This window comes from Nomascus leucogenys, chromosome 5 (assembly GCF_006542625.1).
Source record: "Nomascus leucogenys isolate Asia chromosome 5, Asia_NLE_v1, whole genome shotgun sequence".
Taxonomy (NCBI): Eukaryota; Metazoa; Chordata; class Mammalia; order Primates; family Hylobatidae; genus Nomascus; species Nomascus leucogenys.
The window spans coordinates 44,821,939-44,841,126 of NC_044385.1; the positions used below are offsets into that span (position 1 = coordinate 44,821,939).

The 19,188-nt window shown below is 39.2% G+C and overlaps 1 protein-coding gene across 6 annotated transcripts in view; it reads left to right on the forward strand.

Moving 5' to 3' along the window:
• The window catches only part of DNAJC6 (DnaJ heat shock protein family (Hsp40) member C6), a 161,813-nt gene that overhangs the window by 93,155 nt on the left and 49,470 nt on the right, over positions 1-19,188 (forward strand). For all 6 annotated transcript variants that reach the window (XM_030812963.1, XM_030812964.1, XM_012506581.2 and 3 more), the window contains 3 exons: positions 17,064-17,214; positions 18,323-18,372; positions 18,486-18,634. In XM_030812963.1, coding sequence (XP_030668823.1) covers positions 17,064-17,214; positions 18,323-18,372; positions 18,486-18,634 — 350 coding nt within the window. The remainder of the gene's footprint in view (positions 1-17,063; positions 17,215-18,322; positions 18,373-18,485; positions 18,635-19,188) is intronic.

Here is a 19,188-nt window from a genome sequence, read left to right on the forward strand (position 1 = left end):
TACATGTCCTTAAGTGTGCCCAAATTTTCCACATTGATTATGAATGTCTTCTATATTATAGATATATGATATTATTGTGTAACACACACACACACACACACAAATGAAGATTTTCTTGACCAGTTGTACTTCCAGTTCCAAAATCTCAGGATTCCTTGTTGCATATATTGGTTGATTCCCTCCCTTGAGCTCTCTGATATATGGTTTTGTATGAAGTTTTTAACATGATTTTTCTCAAGTAATTGAGCTTCTAGTTTTTAGCATAGTACAGCAGAGTTTGAACAGAGAATGACCAGTGGCAATGCAGACAGCCTTATTGGACTAAGGATGGCATTTTCTGGTGATTCGTATGTTTGCCTTATCTTCCCCAGTCTAGGCTCTATTCAAGCATATGGCAAAAGGGACACACCATTTGCAGTTAGAGCAATATTTGTTTCCTTGCCCTGCCACCTACTAGCAAGCTAAGTGACTTGAGCCTTGATTTCATCACTATGCCTTAAAGCATTTCAATGAATCTTAATTGACACCCAGAAATACGCGTTTTTTAACCTTTTGAAATTTGTCGATACTTATTTTATGCCCCAGCATATGTAAACACTTGATAAGAAGGTATATTCTTCAGTTGTTGGTTCCACTATTCTATAAATGTCAATTAGGGCAATGTAGTATTGTTGTTCAAATGTTTTCTTCCCATACCAATGTTTTGTCTACTTGTTCTTAAAAAGTCTGCGTTTGTGATTATGGGTTTGTCCCTTTATTTCTATTTTTCTGTTCATTTTTGCTTCATATACTTAGAAGCTGTGCATACATTTAGAATGATATGGAATAATTGACCCTTTATTATAATGAAACATTATTCCTTAACTCTGTAATATTGTCTTGAAATTAATTTGTATCATGTTAATATATAGGCCTATGTTAATATAGGCCTACCTGCTTTCTTTTGCTTACTGTATGATTAATATTTTCACATCCTTTACTATTAACCTATCTGTAACTTTGTAATTAAAGTACATCTCTTGTAGACAGCATATAATTTGTGGGTTTTTTTTATGCAGTCTGATAATCTCTGTCTTTTAATGATAGTATCTGGCCTATTTAGATTTATTATAATTATTAATATAATTGGGATTAAGTCTACTCTCTTGTTATTTGTTTCTAACTATTGCTTCTGTTTTTAGTTTCTCTATTCTTTTCAGCTTTGTTAAGATTAAGCATATATTTTAATACGAAATTTTAATTCTGGCTTTTTGGCTATATATATATGTGGTATGTATATTTGTGTGTGTGCATGTGTGTATATATATATAAATATATATGTAAATATATAAAAATATGTAAATACATATATAAAATATATATGTAAATATATATGTGTGTGTATATATGTGTGTGTGTATATATATATATATATATGGTATGTGGTTTCTCCAGAGATTGCAATATTTATTCTTCACTTATCACTGTATACTTAAAATAAAATAAGAGAATGTTATAGCAGTAAAATTTCACTTACTTCCCACCCATCTTTTGTGCTATTTTGTCATATATTTTTCATCTGTGTAATAACACCACAATACAATGTTGTTGTTTTTGCTTGTAACAGTGATCTTTCAGATGCATTAAGAGAAGAAAACCATAATCTTTTATATTCACCTAGACATTGACCATTTCTGGTACACTTCATCCTTTCCTACAGATCTGAGTTTTCATCTGGTAACATTGCCCTTAAGACTGAAGAACTCCCTTTAGCACTTCTTGTAATGCAGGTCAATTAGCAACACATTTTCTAGTGTTTTTAATATAAAATTTTGTTTTGAAAGGATTTTTTGCTGTCTATAAAGTTCTTGGTTGATAGTTTTTTTCTATCAGCATGCTAAAAAAAATTCATTTCATTGTTTTCTGACCTCCATTGTTTCTGATGAATGTTAGCCATTATTGACATTTTTGTTTCTCTGTATGTAATGTATCTTTTTCTCTATCAGCTACTAAGATTTTGTTTTCCTTTTTCTCATTGGCAGTCTTATTCTGATGTGTCTAAGGTGATTCTTTGTATATTTATCCTGTTTTGGGTTTGCTGAGTTACTTGGATCTGCAGCAATAGTTTTTAACCAGGGGCAATGTTGGTTCTCTAGGAAACGTTTGGCAATGTTTGAGGTATTTTTGGTTGTCTTTGCTTAGAGTTCAGATAGGAGAGGATATTACTTGAAATTAGTTAATAGAGGATAGGGATGCTGCTAAAAGTTCTCCAATGTCCACGACAGGCCCCCACAACAAAGAATTATCCAATTTACAATTCAATAGTGCTAAGTGCCGAGGTTGAGACATTTTGATTTTGAGTTGAATTTTTTCCACCAAATGTTGGAAATAAAATAGTTTTTTCTGCTCCATTTTCTTCCTGCGTCCCTTCTTAGACTCTGCTTACATGATGGTAAACTGCCTGCGTGATGTTGTCTCATAGGTCACTGAGACTCTGTTTTTAATTTCTGTCGACCTGCCTTCAAGTTCATAACATTTTCTTTTGCAGTTTCCGATCTTCTGTTAAGCTCATTTAGCAAAATTTTCATTTCAGATATTATACTTTTTAATTCTGCAATTTTCTTCTTCTTTTTTAAAATATTCTTTGCTGTTAGCTCATTAAGACTACCTCTTTGTTTAAGCCTTTGAACATACTAATAAGCTTAAAGTTCTTGTTTACTAATTCCAATATCTGAAGCATTTCAGGTTCTATTTCTATTTACTGCTCTTTTGTTGTTCAATTTTTACTGCTCCTTTACATCTGTAGTTTTATTTTTATTGTACGATAAACATCGTGATGATACTTTGTTGGAAGTCTGGATTACCATTTTCTTTGAAAACACGTTAAATTTTATTCTGGAAGACAGTTAAATTACTGACATATCCTTCTGGTCATTAGGCTTGATTTTATTCTTTGTTAAAATGGGTCTATTGTGGTTTTCAACTTAGTCCTAGGAATGCAGCCTTTACTCTAGGATGTAGTCCTTATTCCTAGCATGGATGTGGCCTTTCTGATACAGAAACACTGAATATCCAGCTAACTGCCTGAGGTGCTCAGCAAGAGCTTTCCATTTTGGCTATGCTAGAGCTCCAACATATGCCAGCATTTATAACCTCTGGTATATAGTGCTGGTTTAGTTCTCAACCCTGCATCAGGCAGTCTCTGCTGGGCCTTGTGAAGTCTTACTCTGTGTATTCACAGCCCAGACCTCAGCTAAGGACTCAGGGTGAATTTCCATGCAATCTTTTCCCTCCCATCCCTCCAGCACCCCTAATCCCTATGTCCACACTGTGCCTCTCCCTATTTTCTTTTATATTGTGCCACATATTCCAGCTTCTTAGTAGTTTTTGTATTTTGATCCCTGCCTTCACAGCTCAGGGGACCACTATTCTACTTGAGCTCTAGATCATTTTATGGTAATAGGAAAGTGCCTCCAGGCAAAAAGCTGGAGCAGTTGTGAGGCTCACCTTGTGTGGTTTCTTTCTTTCAAATATCTCAGTCGTTTTTAGACTGTTGTTTAATGCCTAAAAATCAGACGTTTTATATAACTTATCTAGTTTATCACAGGAGCTCAAGTCCAATACCCTTATCATGGTTGGAAGTGGAAATCAGGAATATGCATTTTAAGTAAAGACCCCAGATAATTCTGAAACTGATGGTTGTGGGATCATATTTTAGAACTGCTGATGTAAATTATTTACAGTAAAGTGTTCAAAGTAGCCCCGGCTTTCTGAGGAATTGTCAGAGGATCTCTACTCTCCAGGAGGTCTAGGTATTTTATATTTAGCAAAGTATAAAGGACTTTTATCTGAAATGTTTCTTGGTGTGAGATCCCTTTGAGTGTGGTGTATGTGTATGCATATATGCTACAGTGCTGAGTTGTACTCTGTGTTTTCACCATCTTGTGTATAGACAATGCACAATAGAATACCACACCACAGCAGAATCATTGATCAAATATACTGCAAGAATGAATCATCCATACATGTGTGTATACACACACAGTTATATATATATATTTTTTTCTCAAGATGGAGTTTCGCTCTTGTTGCCCAGGCTGGAGTGCAGTGGCACGATCTTGGCTCACTGCAACCTCTGCCTTCGGGTTCAAGCAATTCTCCTGCTTCAGCCTCCCAAGTAGCTGGGATTACAGGCGTCTACCACCACGCCCAGCTAATTTTTTGTATTTTTAGTAGAGATGGGGTTTCACCATGTTGGCCAGGCTGGTCTTGAACTTCCTAACTTCAGGTGATCCACCCGCCTCAGCCTCCCGAAGTGCTGGGATTACAGGTGTGGGCAACTGCACCCGGCCTTATAAACATTTTCAATATGTAGTTTTATATGTAAATTTCATGTGTCAATAAAGCTGTTTTTTCAAAAAGTTAAGTCATGGCAATGATTTGGGGAAATCATTTTATTTTCCTGGTGCATCCATTTGAGGCATAGGGATACATTGCTAATATTCCATTGAGTATTAAAGTGTTATGAGTCTGGGTTCTTTCCTCTCATTGTCTAAGGGGGGATTCCAGCTCTCTGACTGTTATGTTCCTGACTGTGCCTGATGAAATGAAAAAAACATGGGTCTTGTCTTCACACCGACATTTGGATATATCCTAAGTAACCTGGTGAATGAATTGACCTCTTTGACTCTCTTTTGATTTAGGCTAGAAGCCCAATGCGCTATCCGTTGTGCCACAGAGCCTGCCTGCTTGCACGAATTGACCTCTTTGAGACACAGTTTCCTTATCTGAAAAACAAGAGCAAAAATATATTTCAGTTTTAATGTGTGGGATACTGTATATTCCTAGCATGGTGCCTAACATATAGTAAGGCCACTTTGGTATATGTGTAGCACATGTGTGTGTTGTATGTAGCACATAGCATATATACACTTACCATGATCTTGTAAACAACAAACAATATTCATCCACAACCACTGCTACTTTTCTGCAGAACAATAATTTGATCTTTCTTTCAGAAGTTGGCTTGCAATGGCAGCTCCAGAATTTCTGCCTTGGAGCTAAGAGAAGACAATCTTGATGGAAGGGGAGGAGCTTGAGAAAACGCTTCTTAGAGCTGCATATGCATAACAAGCACACTGGTTTTCTAAAATTCTGCCTGTATATGGGGGGTTGTTTGGGAAGACTGATAGAGTTCTCTCAGTTGCCCTTTGGTGCCTGTATTGTCTCCCGTCTCTCTTAAATGGAACTGAAATGTCGAACAGAAAATTTTTGCCTTATTTTTCTCTCTGCAGTTTTCTTTAAGCAGACCATCACTCCTCTGCTATCTCTGTTTTCTATCATAGACAAGGTCAGATAACAGCAAGGACATTTTCCCTGTTCCAGGGTGGTAATTAAGAGGGAAATGTCATAGTCCGTTTTATGCAATTTAAGCCCTGATCTTTTGATTAGAGAAGGGAGAAAAAAAACAATTGATGGCCCCTCACTTTCTGGAGTTGAGGTTCCATGTGGTGCGCAGAACCCTTTCTATTTCTTCAGGTTTCTATTGAGGATTCTGATCTCATTGAATAGATTTGATTATTATTATTTCATAATGCAGAACCTTTTTATTTGGTCCACGTATTGAAGAGGAAAGATTCCTTATTTAGACCCCTTTTCCCTGGCACATCGTAAGTACTTACTTTGTCTGTTGAATCAAATTAAGCAATATCCATGTAAAAAAAAGTTTTATATGAGAGTTTATTGAGTAGAATTTGGATTGGCACCTATAGCCTGATTTCTTTGATCCTTGAAGAAACAAAATATGTTACAGACATTTGGCTGGAGTTCCCCTAGCACCAACAGCCTGGTTGTGAACACTGTGCCCTATCTTTATTATATGCAGAGTCCATTTCGGTTTCAATGTAGTCATTACTTTGTATTTCTCATTTTTTCTACTCTTATCAATCTTTTTTCATGCTGTCGATCCTTTTGGGAAAGAGGAGCTAGTATTGGTTTCTTAATTAGCTCCTCTTATCTCTTTGAAGATAAACATTTCCCATCAAATATTAGCCTTCTTTACAATAAAGCTCATGTTGTATTTCATGAAATCTCCATCTTTTAGGCAGGGTTTCTCAGTGGGTACAGTGTTGCAATCAGAAATTCTGAAAAGCTTGAGGAGACAGTGAAACAGTGAAAGCATCTGGTCATATTTGCTACCTACAGTTAAGCAAAGACCAGGTCACTGCCAAAGTTGATCTGTTTGGTCGTCCTTGCCATCTCTGCCATCTTCTCTTTGATTATTGCATTCCATAGCAGCTCAGTTTCACATGCTTTTATTGAGTGCTTATTGTGTGCCATATATTGTACTTAGGGGACTGTGAAGAGGCATGAAACATGCTTCTTGCTATTGAAGACTCAATAGCAAGTAATTGAGTTGAGGGGAGGTAGACTCATTCACAAGTAATTATAATGCAAGCTGACTGCTCTGAGTCCTAGGATGGAGGGACAGAATGAGGTGGGAGAATGGAGGTATGAGAGACAAAAAGTACCTCTTGAAAGAGACAGGATGGGGAGGTGAAAAAGAGCAGAGGCTTTGGGTCCAGCCAAACCCAGCTTCATCTCATTCTGTTGTGACTGTTACTAAACTTCACCAAAACCTCAGTGTCCTCAGTGGGACTCCCACCTGCCACTGTGCTTAGTGCAAGGGTCCAATTTTGTTGTTTATGGAAACTGCTTAGCTGAGTGTCTAGCCTAGAGTACATGTTTAGTAGATGGCCTTTGTATGAGGATGATGATAGTGTTAAAGAATTTTAAAAGTGGAGGGGACTTAGAAAATCACTTAAGTCATTCTCCTGTTTATATTCTTTGAGACCCTGAGTTTGTGATTCTCCCATAGCTTGGGAAATAGCTGAGTCATCATAGTCTAGTACTCTTCCCATTAAGGTCCTGAAAAGTGAGTGTGGAAATAGTGCACATACAGATTTCATGGTGTCTGTAGTGATGACAAAAGCTTTAATAACTGGCACACTAGCATAATATAGAAATCAATATATATCAATGTAAAATATAACCCCCTTTTATTCTGTAAATAAATACACACAAGCACATGTATATTATCACTCTTTATAGCACAAATTATCACTCTAATTTCCAATTTTTTAATTGATTTTTGGGCATTCTGAAGAGTATTCTTGTTACTAGCTAAATGATCTCCATTTCTGGGCCATGGTTTGACATAGGGAATGACAGCCAAACCTTCCAGCAACTTCCCCATTAAATTGATTATTCTGGTTGGGCGTAGTGGCTGACACATGTAATCCCAGCGCTTTGGGAGGCCAAGGCAGGCAGATCACTTGAGCTCGGGAGTTTGAGAACATGGCGAAACCCCATTGCTGCAGAAAATAAAAAAATTAGCCAGGCATGGGTGCACCCCTGTAGTCCCAGCTACTCAGGAGGTAGAGTTGGGAGGATCGCTTGAGCCTGGGAGGCGGAGGTTGCAGTGAGCCAAGATTGGGCCACTGCACTGCACAGCCTGGGCAACAGAGCCACACCCTATCTCAATAAAAAAAAAAAAAAAAAAAAAAAAAAAAAAAAAAAAAAAAAAAGATTATCCTAAGGGCCCTGGCACTTTATTGCAGTACAAAGAGGGCTGGGTGTTGCCTCGTAAGAGCTGTGATGCTCTTGGATGCCTGTGCTTCCTATGTGGATTGAAACCAGAAAGCCTGACTCATTGGCACTACCTGCTCTGTGGCCTCTGCCTGCCAGTGCTTAGCTCCCCTGGAGCCTTCCATGGATGCTACACATGCCCCTGCTTCTGCCCTCTTGGTCTGTTGAGCAGCTGTGTCCAGGGCCACAGCTGTAGCTTGTACTACGTGCCACCTAGTACCGAGGTATTGTGATATATCAAAAACCAGTACCACTGAATCTTAGTGAACCTTGTATATTAGTCCTGCAAATGGCTCACAATAAGTCCTCCCACCAGGCACCAGGTCACGTCAAGATGAGAAGCAGAAACTTCAGAGTGATAAAGAGGTTCACTTCTGTTAAACATTTGTTCTTCTGAACTATCAAAAGTGAAGAGTTTCCATGGGCCATAGCTTGGATGCACCAATAGGAGATTCTTACCCTAGGGAGGCTTGCTAGACACATCTCCAGTCTGGCTTTGTTAACCCTGAAATGGAGCAGCATGGCTTTTTTTTTTTTTTTTTTTTTTTTTTTGCCAAGGCTGCATGACTTTGCTAGAGGCAGCATTTTTTTGTGGCTTTATCTTCTATGTGCCATTCTATTAATATTTCTATCCTACAGATAAGGAAATCAAGACTTCTCTAGACTATATATCCAGCTAATAGCAGAGGTGGGATCCAGATCAGTTCTGGCTGAACTGAAGCTGACATAAAGCCTGTATTTTAACGCAGGTTGCCTTCTGTAATGCCTAACCTCTTGTTTGGCATAGGGGGTATTGATTTGTTATTTTGCTAAATGTTATCTTTTTTCTCTGAAATTTTAATTTCTAGTTGGATTCCCAGCCATTTGTGGGAGGCATTCCTTGGAATCGTGTACTATGAGTGCTGAATTTCTAAGAATTAAAATAAAAATTCTGCTGGGCATGGTGGCTCATAACTGTAATTCCAGCACTTTGGGAGGCTAAGGCCGGCCAATCACCTGAGGTTAGGAGTTTGAGACCAGCCTGGGAAACATGGTGAAACCCTGTCTCTACAAAAAATATAAAAATTAACTGGGTGTGATGGTGCATGCCTGTAATCCCAGCTACTCGGGAGGCTGAGGTGGGAGACTCACTTGAGCCCAGGAGGTGGAGGTTGCAGTGAGCCGAGACTGCACCACTGCACTGCAGCCTGGACAACAGAATGATACTCTGTCTCTAAATAAATAAATAATAAATAAAATAAATTTAAAAAAATAAAAATTTCTGGTCATTTTAGAAGATCTCATTACATAAAAATCACAATGTCATGCATGGTCTTATTTGATCCTGTTGATGACACGAGGCATGTAGAAAAGTTTTTGTTCTTAGTTTGTTTATAGGGTGGGGAGTTGGTGGGGGGAAGGAGGCCTAGAGGAGTAAAATGACATACTCAAAGTCACACAGCTTTTAAGCAGAAAAATCAAGTCTCAAGTCTGAGACCTCTCTTCTCAAAGTCTATTACGTTTCCTCAAAGCTTCCCTGGAGTGAGATGAATGGGGAATGAGACGTAAGCAGCCATTGGAGCCAAAGCAGTGGCTTTTTCCATGGTATATCTACTTGTTACGCCCATACGATCCATTTCTCTAACTGCTGGGAGCCAAGAGCTGAAAAATCTGTTATAAAGAAGGATGACGAAGCCCTTTGTGATAATGACACTAGTTCCTTCCTTGCCCTTTGCCAAGCACTGTGAAGGAATGGCCTTTCCCTAAAGTGGGGCATCTCTACAGAGTCACTTTAGTTTCAGGGATTTCTATCCCACAGTTGTCAATTTTCTAGAAGCCAGGACAAGACATTTTTAACATTGTGACTCTTAACCACTGAGAAAAATGCCCACTGGTGAATGGGAACATGAATATGACATGATTCTAATGCCAAGTTCACTTTATCAGTCATCTCTCCAAAAGGCTGATCCTGAACACTATGGGATACTAACTCACTTTACTAGACCTGGATGATGAAAACATTCTGGAAAGAGGAAAAGTGATGTTCTGTGGAAGCATTTTTGTGGAGTCCCAGAGGACTCACTGAAGAAGGCGGATGTCCCAAGAACTGCAGTTGGTGCCAAGTGTTGGTTGAGTTCTTGAGAGCAAGAACTGCAGTTGGTGCCAAGTTGCTGCCCATCTCCTCCCTGTCCCCAGCATATTAGATCATCTTGTGTATTGATGCTGGAGCTGAGACAGTTACAGTGTGATGAAGCTGGGTCTGAAGTCTTAGAATAAGTCAAGTGTAGAAGGATGTTCCTTCCTGGCAAGCCCCTAGCCTGCTTGGAGTGAGGGGGGCACACAGGCTCTTGGAGGGCTGTTGGCAGCCTTTGCCTGCCTCTCCCAGGCCAGCTGAGAAACTTGTGTGGCTGTGAACTGTGATGAATCATGCAAGAGGAAGGAGGTCTCTACAGCTGTTGAGGAAGGACATATCACACTTGAATAGCATAGCACTTGGCTCTTTATTTTACATAACATATTTTTAATTGTAAAACTAATGAATGTGGCCGGGCGCGGTGGCTCATGCCTGTAATCCCAGCATATTGGGAGGCTGAGGCCGGCAGATCACTTTAGGTCAGGAGTTCGAGATCAGCCTCACCAACATGGCGAAACCCCATCTCTACTAAAAATACAAAAATTAGCTGGGCATGGTGGCGGGCACCTGTAATCCCAGCTTATCAGGAGGCCGACGCAGGAGAATCACTTGAACCTGGGAGGCAGAGGTTGCAGTGAGCTGAGATTGTGCCACTATGGCCTGGGCGATAGAGCGAGACTCAGTCTCAAAAAAAAAAAAAAAAAAAGCCTAATGAATATAAATTGCAGAAAATTTAGAAAATATAATCATACAAACAAAAATCACTCATCATTCTCCCAGATAGAATTAAATATAATTACTATAACTGTTTTGAAAATGTAGTGGATAAAAGCCTGGACTCTAGAATAGCCTGCATGGGTACAAATCCTGGCTTACTAACTGTAGGACCTGGAGTGAATCACTGATGTGTCTTTGCTTCAGTTTCCTTGTGTATAAGATGAAGATAGCAATGGTATTGACTTCATAGGGTATTTGTGAAGATTAAATGTGTTACTACATATAAAGAATTTAGATCAGTGGCCTAGTATATGGTAGGCATTCAGTAGGTTTGAGTTGTTATTATTTTATGTTTATTATATCCTCTGAATTCTTTCTCTAAACTGAGATAGTTTTCTTTTACAAAAGTAAGATTATACAGTGGATTATGTGTTGTAGCCCGCTTATTTTTCATTTAGCCTTTGCCATGCCCATCTGTACTTTTCTGCAAAATGATTTTAGTAGCTAACCATATGGTGTTATTAGAGATATTTAACAAATTCCCTTACTATTGAAAAAAATACATCACTTATAGCCTCTTGCCATGGTGAACACTATCTTGATGAACGTCTCTTTTTGGTAAGTGTTTGCATACCATCCTTCTTTTGATGACAGTATTTTGTGGGGGAGCGTTTCTTCTTAGGAGACCAGATGGAATTATCCACAGCCCAGGATGCCACAGGCATATACTGAATAGGCATATGAGGGGATGATCACTATGCATTATGGACACTCCTTCTCCTACTATACCACTTCTCACAGTGTTTTGTCCATGGCTAAGAAATCAATAAAATGTTTATGAAAAGCAGCCACACTTACTTTTTTATATTTTCAGTTGCATTAAGGCAGTTAAGACTAGCCCTAGCATTTGTGTTTATCTTCTTCATACAATTTCTAAATGACTACTGAATCATCTCAAATCTCTTTTGGAATGAAGCTCGATACAAATAAATGATCAAACAGCTAACTAGCAATCTAGTGGGAGACAGAAATTCTCTCCCAGGAAACACAAATTTTGTGTCACTCTTGACAGCAAGAACTGGTCAGGTTCCTACAACTTGGAAGGAATAGGATACTGCTTCTAGTTTCCCAAACATTAGGAATCCCAAGGAAAACTTATTTCTTACACCCTTAAAGTGACTCAGAGGTAAAAGTGCAATTCTCTAATGTTTGTCTTTGGTGGGCTCAGATTTTCACACCACAGACATCATTGAAACAAGAATCTACTTGGAGCCTTAGCGGCAGTCCTGGACCTTTCTCTTTGGATGGCACTCACATGCTCTCTCAACTCTGATGTCCTCACCTCCACTCTCTTACACCCTCAAATCCCTGAGGACCCTTAGTAAGCACAGAGTGTTCTTTCCACTGGGTGCCATTTTAGCCAAAGTATTTAGAAAGGTGTTGGAGGTAGCAAGCTCTGCATTCCTAAGAACGCAAGTAGTGTTAACCATCTGATGCAAGGGTTGGAAAACTTTTTCTGTAAAGGGCCAGAGAGTAAATGCTTTAGACTTTGTGGGCCGTAAGATCTGTGTCACAACTATTCAACTCTGCATTGTAGCATGAAAGCAACCATAGGCAAGATGTAAACACATAAGGGTACTTTACTTCTGGACATTGAAATTTGACCCTCGTATCAGTTTCATGTTATGAAGCATCATTCCTCTTTCTACTTTTTTCAATCATTTAAAAATGTAAAAGCCATTGTTATTTCACAGACTGTACAAAAACAGGCCGTGGACTGGATCTGGCCCATGGGATCCAGTCTGTTACCCCTTGATCTACTGTGGTCATTGTTTATCTTCTGCATTTCTTTCTCATTGCACCATTTTCTTCTTCGTTGTGCCATATTTTGAAACCTCTCTGCCCTTTCTCTTAACTAGCTGAGGCTAAAATGTTTGCAGAATCTGCACTTTTGGCACTTATGTGGCTCATCAGGGAAAGCCAGAATATCTACCGAAAAGAACCAGTAGAGCACCGTCAAATAATGCCCCTCTTCTTTTTTTGTGTGTCCTGGCCAGTTCAACGTATAATTTGAATATATGAAGGTTACAGACGGACTCTGGCAAGTTGTTCTGATTTCTGCAGCATTCCAAAGCTCTAATGAGCAGAGCATGCAGCCTGAGGGATGGTAAGAGTCTGATTTTTAGATCATCAAGGATATTTATATCTTTTAATAGGCCGGTGCCTTGTAGTTCTATTCCAGCATAAAATTGAGAGTTGAAGAGACATCCAATCAATTTGGTGTCATCTCTTAAACAGTTATATATCAAAGGGGTGTTCAGGCTGAACACATGGAAATGTTACAGGGATGGAAATGGGAGAATTATAAACATTTTATGCTGCTCTAGCCTCACTATATTTAAAAAAAAAACACGATACAGATTTTTACATGGTGGGGTGTGTTTACAGGGAAATAATGTGCTCTATTTCATATGAAACAGGACATGAGAGCATTCTCAGATTTGTAACACTAGCCGTAGTCTGTGGAGCTGCCCATTAGACCTGTTCCTGGCCTTTTATTCAGGGCTGTGAAGCAGTGGGGGCGACAGAGGCTCGGCTGCCTGCGTAATGAGATTGACTTGGTTTGCCTGGCATGCAGTGATTTATGAGGGTGTTTTTGTGGGGACATCTGCCGTTGAGAGCAGCCAGATGAAAGGTGTGTGGGTGGGAGGTGGAGGAGAGCAGGGAATAGGAGAGAGGAAGTTGTATATAGGCAGGTAAGGCTCATCTTGATTATAGTTGTTGGAATCCTGAGCTGAGTGGAGATGTAGAATAGTGTGAAATGGTAGATTAGCAAGGCTTTGGAATTGCACAGATCTGGGTTTGAATCGCTGACTCTTCCACTTATTAACTGGACTCTTTGGTGAGTTACTTTCCTTCGAGCTTCCATTGCTTCATCTGTAAACTGGGGATAATAACCACTTCCACTCTCCCACTATATGAAACTGTACTATCATAAAGGTCTGAGCACAGTTCCTGTTGCATTGGAGAGCTCAGTTAGTGGTAGAGATGATTAATGTTTGTCCATATGTCCATTCATTGTTTGTTTACCAGTATTCAATGTTCTTTGCAATTTCTAACAGAGCCTCATTTTCTAATAGATGTCTAATGGTGACTTAGACATCTGTTAGGTATCAATAGCTCTTAAGGTCAGGATGGAAGAACATGACAGTCAACATGTATTTATAGATATATGTGTGAACATCTAAATGGCATGTAGGAGTGTACTGGTACCTGAAATATGATTGAAAGAACAGCCACCTGACCAGTAAGCACAGTAAGAGATACTTTACCTCACTAGTAATCAGGGAAATTACCAAAATAGGACCAAAGTGAGATACTTATTTATACTTGACAAAGTGGTAAAAATGTAAATGTCTGACAATACTAAGTGTTAAGGAGAATATAGAGTGAAGGAACACATATGTACTAGTTATGGGAATTTAAACTGCTGTGACTGCTTTGGAGAATGATTTGTCAATATCTAGATATATGAAGATGTACATACCTTATTTACTGGCAAATTCTGCTTGTAGGTATAATCTAGAGAGAGTTATATATGTTATCAAAGTCATGCGTTCCTCACTGTGTTGCTTATTATAACAAATAGACTACGTGTCCATCAGTGGGGTAATTGATACACATATTAATTGAGCTAAAGCTGCATTTGGTACCAGCATAGATGAATTTTAAACAAAAGTAAGTGAAAAAAAATAAAGTTGCAAAATTATGCAAATAGAAAACCATTTATGTACAGCTTGAAATCTTGGAAAATAATATTAATACTTTTTTTGTGGATACAAACATATGTAATACAAGCTTGAAGAAATTAATTGGAATGATAAATGTAAAATTCAGGCTGATATTAGGAGAAGAAAGTGGAATGTGATCGGAAGGGTTGCCTGGGGCTCAATCTCAATTCTGCTAGTAAATAAATATTCACTAGCTTGTATGCCCTTAGACAAGTTTCTTAACGTCTGTGCCTCAGTTTTCTGATCTATAACATAGGAATAATAATATTATCTATTTCATTGGGGTGCTATGAGGATTAAATGAGTGAATATAGATAAAATGCTTAGAAAAATACCTACCAGATAGTAGTGTTATATATAAGTTAGCAATTATAGTGCCATTACATGAATATTTTTATTATTCTTTATTTTGAAAATCTTATATATTGCAATTTTTGAAAAAGAATAGATGCCATTCTTGTCTTTTGTCATCATATAGTTGGACAGTGAACAAAGATTAAAAATACCATCAATACAGGAATTTCAGGATGCGGCATAATAGAGTTTAGCTACGTTCTCTTGACCCCTAGATTTATTAGGTACTATGCCAACAGCTTTATATGCATTTATTTAATCTTTCCCTGTGGAGTAGGCACGATTTTTATCCTATTTTACAGATGGGAAGAAAGAGACTTAGAAAGACTGACTTCCAGGGTCACACAGCTAGGGGTAGCAAAGCTGGGCAGGAACCCAGGTGAGAATGACTCACGCTCTTGACTGCTAGGCCTTAAAGCCCAACCTGGCCACTGTTCACATTAACCACCTCCTCTACACAGATTCCTGCTTCCTTCCTGTATCAGCCTGCATAGGTTAGGTTGTGCTTTGGTTATGAACATTTCCAAAAGATCGGTGGCTTCTATTAACAAACAGGTGTTTCTTACTGTATTAGTCTGTTTTCTTTATTTTTTATTTTTTATCTTTTTTTTTTATTACTATACTTTAGGTTTTAGGGTACATGTGCACAATGTGCAGGTTTGTTACATATGTATCCATGTGCCGTGTTGGTTTGCTGCACCCATTAACTCGTCATTTAGCATTATGTATTAGTCTGTTTTCACGCTGCTTTAAAGAACTACCTGAGACTCAGTAATTTATAAAGAAAAGAAGTTTAATTGATTGACAGTTCCACATGGCTGTAGAGGCCTCAGGAAACTTACAACCATGACAGAAGGTGAAGGGGAAGCAAGTCACAACTTACATGATGGCAGGAGAGAGAAAGAGAGCAAGGGCGGAAGTGCCACATTTTAAAACCATCAGATCTCTCACTGTCATGAGAACAGCATGGGGAAAATCCATCTCCATGATCCAATCACTTCCCACCAGGTCCCTCCCCTGACACTTGGAGATTACAACTTGAGATGAGATTTGAGTGGGGACACAGAACCAAACCATATTACTTACTCATGCCAAATATTCATCAAAGGTCACCTGGGTCACCCAAGGTCATCTGCCACATAGCTCCTTTCTCTGGGACCCAGAAGTCCTGGACAGAGCAGCCACAGTCTCCAACCTTGCTGGTTGCTATGGCAAAGGGAGAGAGATACAGAGAGAGAGAGAGAGAGAGAGGGAGAGAGAGAGAGAGAGAGAGAGAGAGAGAGAGAGAGAAATCTACGGAGAATATCACATTAACAGTTAAAGGTACCCTGGAAGTGTTGCACAACATACACTGTGATACACAGCACTTCCCCTCACACACGTAGGCTGGAGCAGTGGTTTTCAGCCAGGGGTAATTTTGCCCCCACTAGGGGATATTTGCCAATCTCTGGAGACATTTTGTATTGTCACAACTCAGAGGTGGAGTGGGGCTTGGGGCAGGTGCTACTGGCATCTAGTGAATAGAGGCCAGGAATGCCACTCAACACCTTGCAGTGCACAGGGACAGCCCCCTCAAAACACACACAACAAAGAAGTATTTAGCCTAAAATGTCAATAGTGCTGAGACTGAGAAACCCCGGACTGGAGCTAAGCACAAGGTGCCAAAAAGCACAATTTTAAGAAGCTATAAGGGAAGAGAACCTGAAATATTTGACAGATAGCACTAATGGCCACCATGCATCCTAAGGCCTAAAAGCTGTACTAAAGCCCCTTCAGAAGGTGTTTTTCATGATAGAAGTGAACCAGTGCTTTAAGGGACAGCCATGGAATGGGGCTTCTAATATAGTCAGCTTCATCAAAGGGCCAAGGAGTGCCCTGGACTCACTGAAGTTGATGACTGCTCTTCCTCAGCAGTCTCTCTGGAGCAGCACTGTCCAAATGTAGTACAATAAAGGCCACATATGTAGTTTAAAAATTTCCAGTATCTACACTAAACAGGTAAAAAGGAGCCGGCGAAATTGATTTTAAAGGTATAATTTCTTTAATTCAATATATTTAAATTATTATTTCAACATGTAATCAGTATTAAAATATTGAGATACTTTACATTCTTTTTTTTTTTTGCACCAAGTCTTTGAAATGTGTTGTGTGTTTTATATTTACTGCACATTTCAGTTGAGACTAGCCATATTTCAGGCACTCAATTGTCACACCTGGCTAGTGGTGGCAATACTGGAGATTTCTGTTCCTGGGACTCATTGAGGGACTGACCTGGGTCTCCCCTGAGGACCAGTAGCAATGCCATAACTCAGAGTCTATAAGTTCTGAGAGTGGGACACAATTTCCAGGAATATCTGTCCCAGACTCTTAAAGACAGTCTGTGTATGTTTTAAGAATGAAGAGGGGTTGGTTTTCTGTGGATTCTCTGCCATCACGATTTTTGTTTGTTTTTTTTTTGGCAGGTGCCTCATCTCCAGACATGGAGCCCAGCTATGGGGGAGGTCTCTTTGACATGGTAAAAGGAGGTGCAGGGAGGCTCTTTAGTAACCTAAAGGACAACTTGAAAGACACCCTCAAAGACACATCTTCTAGAGTGATACAATCTGTGACCAGGTACGCACATTCTTCCCGGTTAATTTAGTGGATCCCCATGCTCTCAAAGGATCTGGTTACCTGCTGGCTGCTTGTCTGGCTCAAAGAGTGTCAATTTTGGGATATAATTTTATGGGATGTGATCAACTGAGAAATGTCATTGAAGACATAAAGTTAAGTCCTTTAGAAGCTGTAAGCACGAGCTGGGAGAACTCAGTTCATTGCCACATTAGAGTATAATGGTTGCCCTCCCTGTTTTTAGAATCAAACATCTTGGGTTCTAATGCAATATCTGCTCTTGTTAACTAAGAGCCCTCAGGCAAGTTAATTAACCTCTCAGAGCTTTTTTTGAGCTTTTTTTTAATACCCTGACAGGATTTGTGTCTTTGAGTTGTTTAGGGATTAAATGAGATTAAAATATGCATGCAATCTGAATAAGCTTTACCTATGGATTGTAATCAAATCAGAACTTTGTTTTTGTTTCCCACTAGCCCTATACATTTATTCAGTGAGAGAAGTTTTCCACTCTTCCACTGTATGAAAATTCTATAAGCAGGTCATAGGAGTTATTTTTTATTATTTAGTATTAGAAAATTCTAGGGTCACTTCAAGTTACAATATGCAGTTCTAAATCAGAAATTCAAATGTCAAGTCCAATGTATTAATCAAAATTTTAATCTTTGTTCAAAGATAAAACTATTCTTACCTCTGATTCTCAACCAGGGCCTGGTAGGCAGAAAAATGGTGTCATTTATTTTTTCTCAACCACTTCTTCCCCTACCCCTTAGCCACTTACAATTATGGAAGATATTTCCAGGTAGGCAAAGAAGCTAGAACAATTGGTGTTGATAAATAAGCAGAGTTTTCTATTCTGAGATTGATTCAGATCATGAAGTGGCACCTACAAGGGCATTAGAATGCACCAGTTGGAGTGGCATATTTATACCCCGGAGGTCACGGGCTTTCTTTTGTCAGTGATTCTTCCTTGTTAGAGAGAAGGGCTGGAGGGGAGTCAAAACATGCCCCCTGGACAGCAGTGTCCCAGTTCATATGCGCAAGTGATTGAGAGAGAGAGATCTTGGCATATTTGGATCATTTTAATGAGTGCCCATGTTTGTCTTGCTTTTAGCTACACAAAGGGAGATTTAGACTTCACTTATGTTACCTCCAGAATTATTGGTAAGTTTCTCATGTTTATTAACAGTGCTTTGGCTCAGCTTCCAGTTGCTGCCCATCGTTATAGCAGACCTAAACATTTAACCTGTTTTCTTTCTGTGTGATCTCTCTCCTAGTGATGTCCTTTCCTCTGGACAATGTTGACATAGGATTCAGGAATCAGGTTGATGACATTCGAAGCTTTTTGGATTCCAGACATCTTGACCACTACACAGTATACAATCTGTCACCTAAGTCTTATCGAACTGCCAAGTTTCACAGCCGGGTAAGGATTTTTAGCCCTGAGATCGTACTGTTGAAGATGTGCTGGTGCTTTTCCTCCTCAGAGATACCCTTAAAGCATATGCCCTTAGGCATCTGAAGCTGGAAAAACTATACACTCCGGACACTTCTGTCCACAAAATATTTATTAGGCTGCTATGAGGTATCCTAAGATTTTCCTTGGGTGAGGATACTTGCAGGAAAGTGTATTTGTCAATGAAATACCATCGAAGTTGGGGTCTCAAGTCTGTTGGTGCCTGGTTGTTCCATGGCACATTGTTCATGAGGCTTAAGTTGGAGATTGAACTGCTCCTAGGGCAGTTGGCTGCCTTCATGCTGTTACACTAATTATGCCTTTGACCCTTCTTTATTGCTACTTGGTATCAAGATGAGGCAGTGTGGATAGACCAGTACCGACAAGTATTAATGGGAACGTCTTTCCATTAATATATTTTAAGAAGTTTTTTGAACTAGGGAGAGAAATATTCCTAGTTTCAGCCTGGTTAAGGAACTGAGAGTTGGCTTAGGTTTGAATCTGATATCGAGACTGGTATTTCT